Raw genomic sequence first — 18,114 nt, 5'->3', positions numbered from 1 at the left:
GTAGTGTTGCGATCTCAGCTCACAGCAACATCCACCTCCCGGTTCAAGCCATTCTCCTGCCTCAACTTCCCAAGTAGCTGGGACTTCAGGCGTGTGCGACCATGCCCGGCTAATCTTTGTATTTTTAGTAGAGACAGGATTTCGCCATGTTGGCCAGGCTGGTCTTGAACTCCTGGCCTCAAATGATTCGCCCACCTCAGCCTCCCAAAGTGCTGAGATTACAGGTGTGAACCGCTGCTCCCAGCATTGGGGATTATTTTGACCTTACCCCAACCCCCAAAAGGGCACATATAATAAAGTATGGAAACATTCTGTTGTCTCAACTAGGGTGAGGGAAGGTCCTACTGGCATTTAGGGGATAGAGGCCAGAGACGCCATCAGACATCCTTACAGCGCACAGAATAGCTTCCCATGGCAAATAATTATTAGGCCCAAAAGGTTAATGGTGCCTCTGTTAAGAAAACCTGCCTAAAAAACATTCATTTTTGGAAAAACCACATAAACACAGAAGAGGAGAATAACACACTCTAGTTCCAGTCTATTAAAAAAAAAAAAAAACTATTTAAAAGATATTACAGGCTAAGTGCAGTAGCTCACACCTATAACATCAACACTTCGGGAGGCTGACGCAGGAGGATTACTTAAGCCCAGGAGTCTTAGACTGTAGTAAGCTATGATCACAACACTGCACCCCAACCTGGGTGATAGAGTGAAACTCCATCTCTAAAAAGAAAAGATAGTCTAAGAACAATCCTTTATTTTGATAGCTATTACTCAAATGACAAAAGCTGGGGGGAAAATCTTGTAAATATCAGAAAAAAGCTTCTCCTCCTAAGTAGTTTAAAAATATGCAGATAGCCGAGCACAGTGGCTCACACTTGTAATGCCAACACTTTTGGGAACCCAAGGTGGGTGGATCACCTGAGGTCAAAAGTTTGAGACCAGCCTGACCAACGTGGTGAAACCCCGTCTCTACTAAGAATACAAAATTAGCCAGGCATGGTAGTTCATGCCTGTAATCCCAGCCACTTGGAAGGCTGAGGCAGGAGAAACCCTTGAACCCAGGAGGCAGAGGTTGCAGTGAGCCGAGATGGCACCACTGTACTCCAGCCTGGGTGACAGACCGAGATGCTGTTTCAAAAAAACATTAACAAAGAATACTCCAGATCATCCAGAAAGTCAGTATCTGATAGTGTTTATATGGAGAACTCCCGCACTGGAATGTAAACTCCTAATTCTAGATCCATCTCTTCTCAGGTCTTCCTATCACCTCACCCCACAGCAGTCAATGCTTCCCTCTAACCACTCCTTCCTCCTAAGATTTCAGCATTTAATGCCTGTACCATGTATCTAATACTTAGTACACAATGCCTAATTCTTGTTTTTTTAATTTTTATTTAAAATACTAAAACGAAACAGAGACAGGGTCTCGCTATGATGCCTAATCTGGTCTAGAACTCCTGGGCTCAAGGGATCCTCCCAAGGAGCTCGGCCCACAATATCTAATTCTAATGCTTCCTCTTTTACTTGAAAGTGGAGGGGAAGGCTAGGAGTGGTGGCTCACATCTGAAATCCCAGCTACTCAGAAGGCTGAGGCAGGAGAATCGCTTGAACCAGGGAGGTGGAGGCTGCACCGAGCCGAGATCACACCACTGTACGCCAGCCTCGGTGACAGAGTGAGACTCTATCTCAATTAAAAAAAAAAAAAAAAAAAAAAAAAAAAATTCAGTCACATAAATTACTCATTGAAGACAGGCACCAAGTTTTCAATTCTTAAGTGTTTTCATCATTCCTGATCTAACCACTAGAGAAGTGTTTCCTTGCCCTTTGGTGGCAAGGTTAATTTTGGTGATAAATGATCCTGAAAGGCTAGTCTCCAAATAATTAGAACCTTGAAAATGTTTATATTTTTCTCTGCTCAGAAAATTCTGGAACTCCTTTTCTAGGACTGCCACAAGGACACTTTTGACTATCCTCAATGATGACACATTTTAGTTTCCATTCAGATTACCAACTATGGTAATTCCCTGATCACTGTTTAAGTACTATTTATTAAAGGAACAAACATTAAGCGATTGCTTTTGGAAGGCCGGCCTGCTAGGAAACACACAGGAGCAATTCTGTACCTTATCCTTCCATAAATTAGTCAGCCAATCTTACCATTCAAGGATGAAATTAAAGGCATTTATCTCATCTAGTAATACCATCAGTAAACCATGGAAGCTTAAATAATCTGACATTGCTTTGGACATTATAGAAATGACAACCTCAGCACCTAATAAAATGTAAAACCAAATATATACATATCATGTCAATGTCTTGAATGTACAATTACCTTGAAAATTTCAAAGTCACCTCACATTTCTCAACTCTTGGACCTGAGACCTGCTTACTATCAAGTTATCATTGAGAACAAATTAAGAATTCTCAATTGGGAGGTCACCTATTGCACTAAGCAAACTGCCTGCAAATACAAAATTAGCCTTTCTACTTACACTATCAAGTCAAATTACTTCTGGTAATGCTCGAGTGTATTTGCATGAGATCAATTTCATATACAGCTGGGCAGAAGCAAAATGAGTCTTAAGCAAGCTTCATTCTGTTTTCATCTTACAAAGAGAAGACTGGCCTGTCCTCCCAGCCTTTTGAAAAAGGATCTTGAAAAATTCACTATGCACAGGGTGTGCCCAAAGAATACTTGCTGGAAAAATCTGCTGGGAGAGTGCCAATTTAAAAAGAAAAACATTTTCACCCAGTTGGAAATCTAGAGAAAGAATAGTTGTAGCAATTCAGCTGAAAACTCTCAAGATCAGAAGAAAATTTTAGAAAAACCCCAGATCTTTTTGTTATTGGAGTAAAATTCTATGAAAGGCAACTAAATGAATCAATGAAGTATGCTTCATTGCTTCAATCAACTATGCTAATTTTATGCACCTAAAAAGCAATAACTGAAATTCTGCCTTTGATATTTGACAGTGCAAAAGGCATTAAGTACCTTATTTGTTCTACATAAATGAACTTTATAATCTGCAATAGTTTTTAAATCAACTGTTTCTGGGAAATAATGAAAGCATTTTATTTTGCTTTTTAAAAAAGCAAGAATAACAAAACTTCTTTATTGTTTTGCTTTTAGGGAGGGAGGGGTTGGGGGAATTGGGATAAATTTTTGTTTTCCACTAGAGACTTTTTTTTTTTTTTTTTTTTTTTTTTTTTTTTTTTTGAGACAGTCTCGCTCAGTCGCCCAGCTGGAGTGCAGTGGCATGACTGATCTCAGCTCACTGCAACATCCGCCTCCCAGGTTCAAGCGATTCTTGCACCTCAGCCTTCCAAGTAGCTGGGATTACGGGCATGTGTCACCACACCCGGCTAATTTTTGTATTTTTTGTTTTGTTTGTTTTTGAGACTGAGTCTCCCTCTATCGCCCAGGCTGGAGTGCAGTGGCGCAAACTCAGCTCACTGCAACCTCCACCACCCGGGTTCAAGCGATTCTCCTGCCTCAGCGTCCCGAGTAGCTGGGATTACAGGCACCCGCCACCACACCCGCCTCATTGTTGTATTTTTAGTAGAGACAAGGTTTCACCATGTTGGCCAGGCTGGTCTCAAATCTCCTAACCTCAAGTGATCTGCCTGCCTTGGCCTCACAAAGTGCTGGGATTACAGGCATGAGCCACCACACCCGGCCAAGAGACTTATTTCTGAAGCATAACACTCCAGCAATAGCTTGATTAAGCTAAAAAGATACCCATCTGTTACAGGCCTTTGTCTTCAGTCTCTCACTACAACACCCACCCCTTTCCAGGTCCACTCAGAATCTTACGCTCAGATTTTTTTTTCACTGCAATAAGTGAACACAACAAAAAATTACAGTTACTACAGGGACACACTGGTCCCAGGTTGCCTCATGAGAAAAGCAGGTGAGTGGGCCTGCTGGAGCTCTGCACTACCTCTAGGGACCCTATGGAAACTGCATGCAATGCAGGCTACATGGAGGGTCACCGGGCTGCTCAAAAGCCCTGCCTATGCCTATGCCGATAGCCTTTCCCATCACAGCCTGGTCCCACCACAAAACAAGCAATATTTTTCCAAAAAGTACAGTCCTAATTTTAAAAGTGAGGAACTCGAGCCTAGGAAGACAAAATGTAACAATTCTCAATAGTTGTCCAGAATTCTTTCTATTCTATTACTCCCCTTTTAGTACTAATACCACAAATGCTAAGAAAAATAACGTCTAGTTCATCCTTCAAGTTTTCTGGTACTTGCCAAATCAATAAAAATAACATGTGAAATGTTAATCACAAACCACCTACTCAGACACTGAAATGACACAAATCCAGACTAAGCAGATGAAAACCAATCAGGATAGTCCTCAACTATTCTTTCAATATCCTTTCAAGTTCTATGGTAACTAGATTTACCAGCAAGAGTTTTCTTGAGGAAAATACTAAACACAAAGCACATGCTTACAATTCACCTGTAAGCACAAGGTAAGAATAATGGAGAAAGAACATAAAATACCTTCATATCTCAAAAGAGCTCTTTTTCCAGCAACTGGGGAAATAGTTGTTTGGGGCTTTTCCACGTAAGATATAAATCATCCCTTTTGAATGTCAAAAATGTTTAATTTAGCCATTTGATGGGGAAAAACCTTTGATAGTTCACTTCTCTAGAGTGTTTATTACAGTAAAGGAAAACTATATAAACTTCTCACCATCCCTCCTGGTCAATGCTGGTGTCCACCCACGTACTGGGTGGTCAGAGAGCTGTCTAAAGGAGTTACAGCAAACAGCAAAGCTATGGGCCTTCGGGTTGCTCCATTTCTCAAAATAGAATCTCTTTTCTGCCCTCTCCCTATCAGTTCCAGGAGTTATCTTCTATTCAGAAGATAGAACGTGTATGACCACAAGCAAATTATTTAACATATCTGTAGTCTTGGGTCTCAACTGTAAAATGGGGTATCATCATCATATGGAAGATTTAAAGACACCAAACGTCAACCACCTAACGTACAGAAAGGTGTGATCAATAAATACTAATTCCTTTCTTTTCTTCCTTTTTTAAAAAAAAACTTCAACCACTTCCCAGATGTTAGTCTGCCCTAGCAAAATGTCCCTCCTCTACCCATCCAACTTAAGACAAGATCTCACTCTGCTGCTCACGCTGGAGTGCAGTGGTGCAATCTCAACTCACTGCAACCTCCACCTCCCAGGCTCAAAGCAATCCTCCTACCTCAGCCTCCCATGTAAGCTGGGACTATAGGCGCATGCCACCACGCCTGGCTATTTTTTTGTAGAGAAGGGGTTTCGCCATGTTACCCGGGCTGCTCTAGAACTCCTGGGCTCAAGGGATCTGCTCGCTTTGGCCTCCCCAAGTGCTGGAATTACAGGAGAGAGGCACCACGCCCATATAACCCATCCAACTTCTACTCCACAAAAGAAAATAAGTAATAGGGTATTGTAGGCTTAAGGATGTATCTGGTTAAGATACATATGGCCATTATACCTTTCCTCAAAAAATATTACCAAATTAATTTATAATAGTCTTCTGAATATAAACATAAACGCCATATTTTACATGATGGTTGGTAGACCTCTTTTCATCAACCAAATCTAATGAACAATTTGATTCTGTGTCCACTAAAAAAGCTAGTGCTTATGCCCAGGAGATAGGTAAAGAGCCTAGATTATTATCTTGATCTCTTATTAGCTGTTTGACATTAAGTTACTTAAACTTTCCATTCTGCAGTTTGAGTCTGTAAAATTAAAATTATCTATCTCATTGTACTGTTGGAGGATTACATAAATTAATTTGTAAAAAGCTCTTTATAACTAAAGAGCTAAAAACAATTCAACAAATGCAGGCTATTATTTCTCTACCAGGATGTCTCAACTCTGTTGTCTGATTAGGCAAAGTTGGTTAAAAACGCTGTTCCCGGCAGGGCGCAGTGGCTCACATCTATAATCCCAGCACTTTGGGAGGCCGAGGCAGGCGGATCACGAGGTCAGGAGCTCGAGACCATCCTGGCCAACATGATGAAACTCCATCTCTACTAAAAAAAAAAAAAAAAATACAAAAAATACAAAAAATACAAAAAATTAGCCGGGTGTGGTGGCAGACGCCTGTAGTCCTGTAGTCCCAGCTACTTGGGAGGCTGAGGCAGGAGAATGGCGTGAACCCGGAAGTTGGAGCTTGCAGTGAGCCCAGATCGTGCCACTGCACTCCAGCCTGGGCAACAGAGCAAAACTCTGTCTCAAAAAAAAAAAAAAAAAAAACCTTGTTTCCTAGCTCACCCAAATCAGTTCGGTCAAAATCCTCCTGGGTTCTCAGGTTTCAGACTAATTCAGTCCCAAAGGCCCTAAACTCTGCCACCCTGTTTCTTCCCAGGATACGTCTCTCGTAAGTACCAGAGAAACAAACAGGAAACAGCAATTAAAGGGAGAGCAAGGAAATGGCACTACATATACAAGGGTGTTCAATTCCCTGGCACATGTCCTCTATTCTATTAGGCCTAAGTAGAACGACTTATAAGAACATGATTTTAAATGAACTATGACACCTCTCTGTGGTTGCCATTCCCCAATCTCCCCATTTCCCCCACCCCCAAAACAATTTTCTCTACAATTCCTCTTACCTGAGTTCTGAATATAATCTACATGATTACTACAATGCTACTAAATAGGCTGCTAGAGCAAACCACAACATTCACAATTTAATAGCAAATTTTCAGTATACTGCTTGCAGAGCAGACCCTACAGAAACTTTCATCAGGCTTAAAATAATTTCAAAGCAATTTTGTCTACCATGGTGCAAGAAACCTTTCTTCACACTTATAGAAATATAAAATCAAACAGGATACAGTTGCCACAAAGCCTTAACTAACGAGAATCAAAACTGGTAAGATTTATTCTTATGTTTACTATATACTAAACCACCTTGGTTTCAAATCTATATAAACTCAATGTTTTCTTTACATTGGATATGTAAGCATAATTTTCCCAGATGCACAATAGAAAATTGGAAAAAGATAATTCACTGCTAAACATGAAAGGATATGACCTTAGGCATGAATTTCTACCCAGCTTGCAAAATAATCTAGTCCATTTTGGTCCATGTTTAGGGAGGTGGGGAAATGAACTGAAGTACCATCCATTTATAACAGAATGTGGACCCATGCTTTCCCTTTTCTAGTTAAAACTATTCGTATTATCACACTGACAGAGCCTAAGCGGGGGCTCTGCAAAGGACACTCCAGTTATACCCAACAAAGGAAAATATTTAAATAAAAATTAATGAATGCCTACCTCATCTGCTCCTTCTCCATCTTGACATATCCATCCAATGTAGTTACCCCTGCCAAACAAAAATCTGGGAATCACCCATGGCACCTCTTCCCTTTTGCTCACCACATGCAATCAGTCACAAGCCCTCATCACCCCTACTTCCAATAATCAATTCTCTTAAATCTTTCCTGCCAAAGGCTGAGTCCACCATTCAGCTAACTGGTTAGCCTAAATTCACCTCTATTCCCCTTCTCCACACAAGCAGGGTTTGAAAAATACAAATCATGTAAGCCATGTCAATGGCTTCACAATAAATATTTTAACTTTATATAATCAACAAGGCCATCTGTATGATCTGGCAACTAGCTACCTCTCTGGTCTCATTTCTCACTACTTGTAAAATACACTACACTTTGCTCTGTTCTTTGAGAGTCAAGCACCTTCCATTTCCAGGACCTTAGCATATCTTGTTTCCTCAATCAGCAGCAAAGCCCCTTCTCATTCACCAATTCCCTCTTATCCTTCAGGTCTCAGCTTACATGTCACTTCCTTCAGAAGACTCACCATCACATCCCCACCACATGCTGACTAGATATATCCAATATGCACCCTCAGATCACTCTGAACTTTGTTCCTGTAGCAACCACAACAATCATAAATATATCATCTATGTAATTACCTGCTTAAATATTAATCTCTCTCTAATCTATATTCCCCATGAGGGAAGACAAGGATTGTATCTTTCTTACCACTGTATCCCTAGCATCCCAGCATGTAGCAGGCATTCAATGTAGAGTTAATGAATGAATTAATCAAATCCAAACTTCTCCAATGAAGGTTTTCGGGTCTCTGTACGTATCAACTCCTCCCCCGTTTATAGAAGATTATTTGGAAGCTTATTTCCTCACTGTTTTTTATTTTTTGAGAGACAGGGTCTCACTTTGTCGCCCATGCTGGAGTTTAGTGGCACAATCATAGCTTACCCAAGCCTTGAACTCCTAGGCTCAACCCATCTTCCTGTCTCAACTTCCTGAGAGCTGGGATTACAAGCTGAAGCCACTGCACCCAGCCATTTCCTCATTTTTAACACTTGCTGGAACTTGTAAGGAATACAGAAACCTTCATTTTTAAGACTCTAGTAAAGAACCTGGACTCTCATGAGCTATTAAGATTATTTTGCAAACTGAGTACTGAAATGCTTCTGGTAACCATCTACTGCTATAGTCAGCCAGGCTTGAAACTTCAATCACCTATGATGATCCCTCCCGTCATTGCCCCCACACATCACAGTTATTAAGTCCCATTCAATTTACCTCTACATCATTTCTGGAATTATCTCTTTTTCTTCTCACATTACATTTATCATCTGTACCTATAATACTATGTCTTCAACATATCCCATTCCCATGGGGCCACCAAAGCCCTATACCTTTCAACTTGTCTTCTCTGTGTGCCCTGTGCCTTCTGCCTATACTGACCTCTCAGTAGGTCACAACCAAAAGAAAACTGTCTATCAAAATCTTTGCCAACCTTCAAGGCTCATTTCTAACATTACTAAGTGCCAGGCACTGTTCTAAACATTCATCTTTGTCTTACTAAGTTCTTCACTCCCTTCACTCTTTAAACTTCTTGAGGATACAAACTTAGCTTATTCATCTGTTATCTCTTGTGTCTTACACATTTACCCACTCAATAAGTACTTATTATATGACTACTTTAACATTACCATAAAACAGTACGTTCACTTCACAGAACAAAAACAACAATCACAAGGTGGCAGAAAACACTATAGCAACTATATCTACGGTAAATGGGTAACCCCCAAATTCCTGATGCCTAAGTTCCTTTCTTCAGAATCCCACAACAAGCACTAAGAATGATTTTCACTAACTACATATCTTCTCAGGAAAAAAATGAGAAGGGAATAGAAGAAAAAAACACAAGTTCCTATTTCTGCCACTTGACGTCATGTGCAGATTAGGAGAAAAGCCAAGGGGCATTAAATGAAAGGTGTTCAACAAATAAAGTTTACTCAGCTCTGAAGTAAATTCTGTAAGAATACAATCAAATTATTCCCACATTTCTATCCCATACATCAAGAAATAAGATAATCACTTTAATGGACTATGAAAAGTAAATCAACCAAAGAAATGAATGAAGGCATTAGAAGAACCAAAGCTTTAAGTCACAAGTCAAGAAACCCGTTTTGTTTCAACTTATACCAGTGCTTTGCTAGGTCCTTTGCCTCAGCTTCCCCCAGTGCAAAAAAATGGTGATGAGAATAGCTCTATTCATGTTAAAGATAAACAGTCACATTTCAAAGTAGTTTGAGACCTAAAGGTCACGTAGGGTCAGCTCCCTCACTTTAATTAGAAAAATGGTTACATGATTAGTCCTATAGCTAGTTTTTAGCAGAGAAGGGTTTAGCTGAGAAGACTTGGGTATCCTGGCTGATGTTCCTCCCAACCCACCACTCTATGAAATGATAAAGAGTAGAAAAATGATAACCGGGCGTTTGGTGCATGCCTCAGCTACTCCGGAGGCTGAGGCTGGAAGATCACTTGAACCTGGGAAGCAGAGACTGCAATGAGCTGACATCACGCCACTGCACTCCAGCCTGAGTGACAGAACGAGACTCTCTCTCAAATATATACATACATACAAACATACATAAAAAGTAAAAAAATTACAAACCAATTTGATTGCCACTTTGGCAACATCATCTGTGTGTTCTTAATAAATTCAAGCAAGAGTTACAATTTTTTTTATTTTTATTTTTACTTATTTATTTATTTGAAATGGAGTCTCACTCTGTCGCCCAGGCTGGAGTGCGGTGGTGCGATCTCGGCTCACTGCAAGCTCTGCCTCCCGGGTTCACGCCATTGTCCTGCCTCAGCCTCCCGAGTAGCTGGGACTACAGGGGACCGCCACCACGCCCAGCTAATTTTTTGTATTTTTAGTAGAGACGGCGTTTCACCCTGTTAGCCAGAATGGTCTCGATCTCCTGAACTCGTGATCCGCCCACCTCAGCCTCCCAAAGTGCTGGGATTACACATATTTTTAATTTTTTTTGAGAGACAGTTTCACTCTGCGCCCAGGATGGAGTGCAGCGCTGAGATTTCGACTCACTGCAACTCCCGCCTCCCGGGTTCAAGTGATTCTCGTGCTTCAACCTACCAAGTACCTGGGATTAAAGGCGTGCACCACCACGCCTGGCTAATTTTTGAATTTTTGGTAGAGATGGGGTTTCATCATGTTGGCCAGGCTGGTCTCCAACTCCTGACCTCAAGTGATCCACCTGCCTTGGCCTCCCAAAGTGCTGGGATTACAGACATGAGCCACCAAGCCCGACCAAGAGCAACAATATAGAACATTCCAGAGTATCTAAAAAGCAAAACCTATAAGCACACTAGTAATTCATTTTACCATGAGGTCTTTATAAACTCCAGGATAAAATTCCCCAGGAGGGGCTAGGCACGGTGGCTCTCGCCTGCAATCCCAGCACTTTGGTAGGCCAAAGTGGGTGGATTACCTGAGGTAGGGAGTTCTGAGACCAGCCCAGGCAACATGGTGAAACCCCGTCTCTACTAAAAACACAAAAATTAGCCAGGCATGGTGGTGGGCGCCTGTAATCCCAGCTTACTCAGGAGGCTGAGGCAGAAGATTTGCTTGAGCCCGGGAGGTGGAGGTTGCAGTGAGCCGAGATCATGCCACTGTACTCTAGCCTGGGCGACAAGAGTGAGACTCTGTCTTTAAAAATAAAAAAAAATAAAAAAAAAAAGGCTGGGCACAGTGACTTACACCTGTAATCACACCACTCTGGGAGGCCAAGGCGGGTGGATCACCTGAGGTCAGGAGTTCGAGACCAGCATGAGCAACATGGCGAAACCCCGCCTCTACTAAAAGTACAAAAATTAGCCGGGCGTGGTGACAGGCACCTGTAATTCCAGCTACTCAAAAGGCTGAAGCAGTAGAATCGCTTGAACCCGGGAGGCAGAGGTTGCAGTGAGCCAGGATCGCACCACTGCACTCCAGCCTGGGCAAAAAGAGCAAGACTCCATCTCAAAAAAAAAAAAAATACTCCCGAGGGTGAGAAAACTCACTGCAATCAAGACCATCTAAAATTCAAATAAGCGCTTTAGTGTCACTGGACTGCATCTATAGTTTATTTTTACCCAACCCTGATCTGAAACAGACTTCAGGAAGACTATTAGACAAAACACAGGTTAGCATAAATTCAACCAGAAATAAAAACATGAAAATAGGGAAACAAAATGAAGCTATTAAAAAGGCACAAGCTTAGCTCTAAACTTCCAGATGTCAATAGGAAAACAGAAACCTAGTGAACAATTACAGCACCCAGGTAATAAAAACAGACTAAAAGCTTAGACAAACATACAATTATTCTTGGCTGCACATCTTTCTCGCTGAGGTCCTCATAAAGAAGGCATTGCAGAATACAGAGAATATCCTCAACAATATTTCAGTAACCACAATGAAATGTTTTACGAGGTTATTTTTATACTGAACTTCAAGATAAGCCTAGAGTTAACAGTTGGGAGAAAAAAAAGAAAAAAAAAAAAAAACTTTGGGGAGAGAAAAAAAAGAAAGGAAAAAAAAAAAAACTTAGGAGAGAGAGACCTACATAATGTGGTCCAGGTACCCAGAACACTGCTGATTTAAGAGCACAATTAAGAGAATTTCTGGAAAAAAAATATTATTTTAACAACAAGTACTTACTATATAGAAGTTTATAAGCACAGGACCCAGAAAATGAAAACCAAATTTGGCAAAATGTGGAATGGGTCCAGAAATTAAACAAAATTGCAGGGAAAAAAAAAACAACTCTAAGAGGGAAAAACAAAGAATATAAAAGAAGAGCAAGCACAACTCAGCAAGTACATTACATACATATGATAATTAAATGCTTTTATTTCTACATCTACAATTAAAAATTAAACATTAAGATATTTATGGAAGCACGCAGCTTCCTTCTTAATCCCATAATCAAGGAGATAAAGTTTAAATTTCTGTACTTTCCACAGTGATGACATATCATTGTTTAGTGACATCATATCAAACCCAACGTACTGCAGAATTTTCAAAGCAGTTATATGTCCACTGTACCAAGAAAGGAAGATATGTGAAATATTTCATGAAAATTTTCCAAAAAGAGTATAAAACAAAAAGGGTAAGAGTTTTAAACCAGACATAAAATCAGTCAACCATAAAAATTAATTTAAAAAACTCTGAAGTTTCATTTAGCAATATAGTTTACTGTCAAGCATAATACAATGATAAACATACAATTTGCTGAACATTCAACAACACAGAAAAATTAATCATTCTATAGCTAGCTGTACCAACGATACAGAATGGATCACTGTTTCTCCTCTGAGAGGTGGGAAAGAAAAAAACAACTGAATTCTTAGTGAAGAAAGAGATTGTAATTTCCACAGAACTATCCACTTGTAGTTTAAGCAACATCATTTAACAACAGCTCATTCCAACAGTCTCCTCTACTAAATATTTTCATCAGGGCTGCCTAGACGAAACCCAGCCCACCACTCTTATCTTGGGCAAAAGAGTAAAATACAGACCAGCTACTGGAACGGCGGGGGCGGGCGGGGTGGGGGGAGCCAAAATTCACCAGCTGGGTCAAGTTCCTGAAGAATTAACTAACTACATTCTAGGATTCATTTCTCAGCATCAAAGAACAACTTTTTCTTCTTTTTAAATTAAAGCAATGCCTCCATTCTCATTGTCTGGTCAACTGCTGAAAACCTTTAAAACACTCAGAAGATGAACAAACACTTGGCTAAATAAATACCAGCCTTAAGAGTCAACCCGGTGATCTTGCTCAACAAGAACTTTAAAGTATTTATGCTTTACTGGTGGTTTTAGTTTAAAGACAATTTTTTTTTTTTGAGACAGAGTTTCGCTCTTATTGCCCAGGCTGGAGTGCAATGGTGTGATCTCGGCTCACCGCAACCTCTGCCTCTCAGGTTCAAGCGATTCTCCTGCCTCAGCCTCCAGAGTAGCTGGGAGTAGAGGCATGTGCCACCACGCCCAGCTAATTTTGTATTTTTAGTAGAGACAGGGTTTCTCCATGTTGGTCAAACTGGTCTCGAACTCCCAACCTCAAGTGATCCGCCTGCCTCAGCCTCCCAAAGTGCTGGGTGGGATTACAGGAGTGAGCCACCGTGCCTGGCCCTAAATACAATTACAATGTGCAAAAGGAGCATTTACTTCAGAGTACTTTCAGTACCCAAATATAATCTAACACATGAAAATTCAACTTCTTAAAGTATCATTCAGTTGATTTAATTGCAAGAGGATTCAACTGATCCCAAAATGTTTCCTACAAGCCATCCTTTGGCTGTTCTTGTACACTTCACATCCTTCCAAACCATAAACCATTATGTGAGAAGAATGCTCAGAACTAAGTAGTGAATGAATGGCCTTAAGATTTTTCCAAGTCATTGAATTACCCTATAGAATAAGAAAAATTCTCAGGTATTTTTATTTCATTGGTTTGTAACACTTACCTACAACAGCACCAAAACTCAGAAATGTTTTCAATGCAATGTACCCTGAAAACAATAAGCTTATAGAGTCTAGGTGCTCTTCTGTTACTCAAAATAAGTACATGCAATTTAAAATCCTTTAACTACAGTGTTTATTATACCTCTAAGCACAAAATATTTAACATTACCCAAGATATTTTTAAAGCAGTGATTTAAACAGCAAAGTTAGTGGGGATAATGCCATGAATATTAGCAAGCTGAATTAAGCTACTAATCCATTTAAAGAAAGATGGGTTACGGAAGAAGCAAGCCTCTGAAACATTTGCTTTAAATCTAAATACAGATGTGAACTTCAGCACAGTGAACTAACAAATGAAAATGGAGCTAGGTCTACGAGGAAGAAATTCAGCAAAAATTATCCATTTCTTCCTTCAAAATATAAAAAAAAAAAAAAACAAAGTTTCATTTCAGATACAATATCCATGCAGATAATATAAACAAAATTGGGAAACCAGAAAATTTACTTTTAAAAATCACAGCTGTCTCAACAACCAAACACTCCAGTGAAAATCTTAATCACCTTTTAATACAGTCAAGGAAACACCAATTCTTCCCACATATTCATCCTTTTCAGCCTTCTCTAGTAAGCCAGCCTCTAGCAAAGAGGAAATGAAAGAAGATCTACTAGTCAATTATCCTGCCCCCCTCTTCCAACTCCTCATGCTATCTCTCAAGTCTGATATTCCTATGGAGATAGATGCACTTATTTAACATTTATCTTTAAGTATGTTATAATATAGTACTGCTTTATTTAAATACATAGATGCTGAACTGGGAGTGACAGGAGTGAAACGTCTGTCTCCACCATGCCAATCTGGAGCGCCACCCATAAAAAGCTTATGTAAAATTTTCTCAAACCAACAGATTTAGAAAAACCAGTAAGACGAGGTGGGCAGATCACAAGGTCAGGAGTTCGAGGCCAGCCTGGTCGACATGGTGAAACTCTGTCTCTACTTATAAGAAAAGAGAAAAAAATTAGCCTGACGTGGTGGCAGGTGCCTGTAATCTCAGCTACTCAGGGAGGCTGAGGCCCGAGAATCGCCTGAACCCGGGAGCCAGAGGCTTCACTGAGCTGAGATTGCACTACTGCACTCCAGCCTGGGTGACAGAGCGGAACTGTCTCAAAAAAAAAAAAAAACCAAACAAACAAACAACAACAAAAAAAAAACAGTAAGAATTTATTCCAAATGTATCAATACATTTAACTCGGCTTAACAAATCTGATTAAAATGGGCTTTTTTTTTTTAATAGGAAGAGAGGTTGTGAAAGTGGACTGTGCTTGGAGGCAATGTATTAAATATTCTGAAGCATTTTCTAATTGTCAGTCCTTAAAATGTAAGAAAATCTCAAGTGTTAAAATTGAAGACCTGGGTATGCTCTCTGCTGAAAGTTCAATCAAAAGCAACTGTAATTTCCTACAAAGGTAACTAGGTCAACTCAGCATTTGTCCCTGCTTACTGGAAACAACAAAATCTAAACAATCAGGCCATTAACTTATCATGTCTTATATATAGTTTCAAAAGAAATCTAAATTCACTCTTAAAGAGGTACTAGTACAATTTGACACATAAGATGTCTCCTAGTTATTTTTCTTAATAAGACTTCAAAAGGAAATTACCACCATTTAGACTACAACAACACAACACTACAGCAAAAATATCTTCCCTTTCTTCACTAGCATGTATATGCACTCACCTACCCAACATCAGGGAAAAAACAAATGGAACCTAGACATCTATGTACAAAGAAGCACATTCTCTCCATAATGGGGATTCATTCATCCTTCCTTGTACCAACATTTCTCAAGAATGCTATCATGCATGAGGTCTACTCACAGGGGTACATGGCGCTGCTCAGGATCAGCTCTGGTCAGTTCTTCCTCTTCAATATCAGACTCCCCCCCCGAACTACTGTCAGTGACATCTGAATCAAATGCTTGTTCACTGCACCTCAAGTTGGCTATGCCACTAGCTGTAAATCTCTCCAATTCTTCTGAAATTGAATTGCTTTTCAGAAAGTTGCTGAGTCCCTCTGAAGTGGTGGTCTCATTGGCAGCTTTTCTCAAGGCAGCTTCAGCCTTTCGAGTCAGCATCAACTGGCTCCGTGGTCTCAAGGATTCCAAGTTTGGCAGTTTGCTCAAAGTCTTCTCCAAAAATCCACCCAGCTGATGTTGTATATGCCTCTCAACCTGCTTGGCTTGCACAACCTGTAAGCGCTTTTGTAATCTGCGGGCACGGCTCTCAATGTCAGCCTGTCGCCGCAGTAAAGCTGTTATCCTTGTGTCAGAATCTAAAGCACTGAAAAGAATGGAAGACAGGGGAGACTTTTTACCCTCTAATTTGACACCCCCCAAGTTAGAGCTGGAGTCTGTACCAGGTGATAACCTACTGCTTCCTTGAAGTGCCGGCTGTTCCATGGAATTGACAGAAGATTTGTTTGCAGTGCTATTATTGCTATACAAAGTTATGTGTTCTACATCAAGGCTTCTATGTGGAAGAGTGCAATTGGTCATACCCCCCTTCAAGTCCCCAGATTCAGATCCTCCCATTTCACCCCCATGAAGAGCAGATGAAGTGAGAGCCCGTTTTCCCCCATTGAGGGAAGTGGAATTGTCATGATCAGAATGTGTTGAACTTTTAGTCAATTTCTTAGCCAACCCATTTACAGGTGCTTGTGGCAGAGCTGTCTGACCACTTGTATTCATGGTTCTAAGATTTTCTAAGGAAAACTCCAAAACTGGCTGTCTCCCCAACAGCTCAGCTCGGAGTTCATAGGACTGAGATAAGAGAGGATGAGATTTAAGGACTGTCTGCTTGCTGAAGACCCCTTGCAACTTCAAAGACTCCTTTGAGGGAACAGATGTTACATCAGAGCAGAGATAAGATGCCACCAGTGGTTGCAGCTTTCCCAAGTCTTCCTTGGTAGGATTATTTCGGAAATCTAGGCTGGGATCCTCTGCAGCAATGGCTTTTCTTTTGGTTCCGTTGGCAGCAATAAGGATGTTGGCGTTGCCGTTATTTTCGGCACTGCCAGGGGACAAGGTAGAGGATGGGGGAGCCAGTTTGAACCGGATATGGTGTGCTTCAGCTGCTGCGTCAGTGAGAGCGGGCGCCATCGCAGCCATTCAGCACAGAGAGACAGGAAGTCCAGCCTCTCCCGATGCCGAGGCCGAGGCCAGCTCCACGGCCCCTTACTGCCTCCCCAGAGAACAGACTAGAAGAGAAAGAAGAAAAGAGTGTTAGAAATACAAGCACATTTAAAAACATGTATATTTTTAACAAAAGCACTACTTGAGGTTGTTGTCTAAACTGCCTCCAGAAAGAAAACACTCTGGAGCTAACTGTACCACAGTTATTCTAGAGACCCAAATATCTTTCATCTGGGAGAAAGCGGGAGGCAAAATCCCTGCACAAGAGAAGGAAGAATTGCACCCTTCTTGTCATTTGTTACCACAGATTGAAAGTTGCCAAAACACAAGTTCAATTCAGACAAAATCACAGATTGTTAAAATTAAATCATCTGCATTAAAAAAAATCTCTTTAAGCTTGTTGAAATAAATGGATTTAAAGCAAGACACATCAAACTAAACAATAATTAAACAGAAAAAAATTAGTAAGGAATTCCCAGGTTCACTAAAAAAAGTATGCCAAATATCACAGGTCTGTGCATTTTTCTGGCCAGGGAATCCAGTTTTCATCAGCTTCTCACTTCTCTAGAAGTACAGATTATACTACAAAGCTAACTGTACCACATCTGTAATACCAACTTGTTTCATCAGTTTTCTTTTCTTTCAGATCAAAGTGCTCATCAATATCTTCTCTACTGGCTTCTTCCTCTCAGCCTAGGAATTTACTCAAGTATCTTCTGCCCTCAGTACAGCCTCTCTCTCATATTTAATTGCCCAACATCTCTCTTTCCCTTTACCCCAAAACTAAGAATAGTATAAATAACTGTCTCTGCACTCTTCACTCTTCCATAATCTGGATTTCACCCCCTACTGCTCTGGCAAAGGTCACCAGTAATCTTATTATCAAATCCAATGGTCAAGCCTCAGTCCCCATTCTATCTGACTTCTCTGAAGCACTGGACAATACCGACCTCCTTCTAATTCTTTCCTAATGTCCTTCTACTATCCTCCTCTTCTCTTCCTCCTGGACCCTTAAATGCTGGTGCTGCACAAGGTCCCTTCTGCCCTCTTCTCTCTCAACAACCACTAGCATGGTGAGGCTTCCTAACCCTAAGAAAAACTT

At 40.6% G+C, this 18,114-nt stretch overlaps 1 protein-coding gene across 7 annotated transcripts in view; it reads right to left on the bottom strand.

Moving 5' to 3' along the window:
* Positions 1–18,114, bottom strand: part of KANSL1 (KAT8 regulatory NSL complex subunit 1) — a 191,920-nt gene that overhangs the window by 120,984 nt on the left and 52,822 nt on the right. For all 7 annotated transcript variants that reach the window (XM_030799940.1, XM_030799942.1, XM_030799944.1 and 4 more), the window contains one exon: positions 15,700–17,077. In XM_030799940.1, coding sequence (XP_030655800.1) covers positions 15,700–16,988 — 1,289 coding nt within the window. In that variant the 5' untranslated portion in view covers positions 16,989–17,077. The remainder of the gene's footprint in view (positions 1–15,699; positions 17,078–18,114) is intronic.

Source organism: Nomascus leucogenys, chromosome 19 (genome assembly GCF_006542625.1).
Source record: "Nomascus leucogenys isolate Asia chromosome 19, Asia_NLE_v1, whole genome shotgun sequence".
Taxonomy (NCBI): domain Eukaryota; kingdom Metazoa; phylum Chordata; class Mammalia; order Primates; family Hylobatidae; genus Nomascus; species Nomascus leucogenys.
The sequence above is the reverse complement of the archived record's forward strand: the minus strand, read 5'-3'. Positions and strand labels throughout refer to the sequence as shown.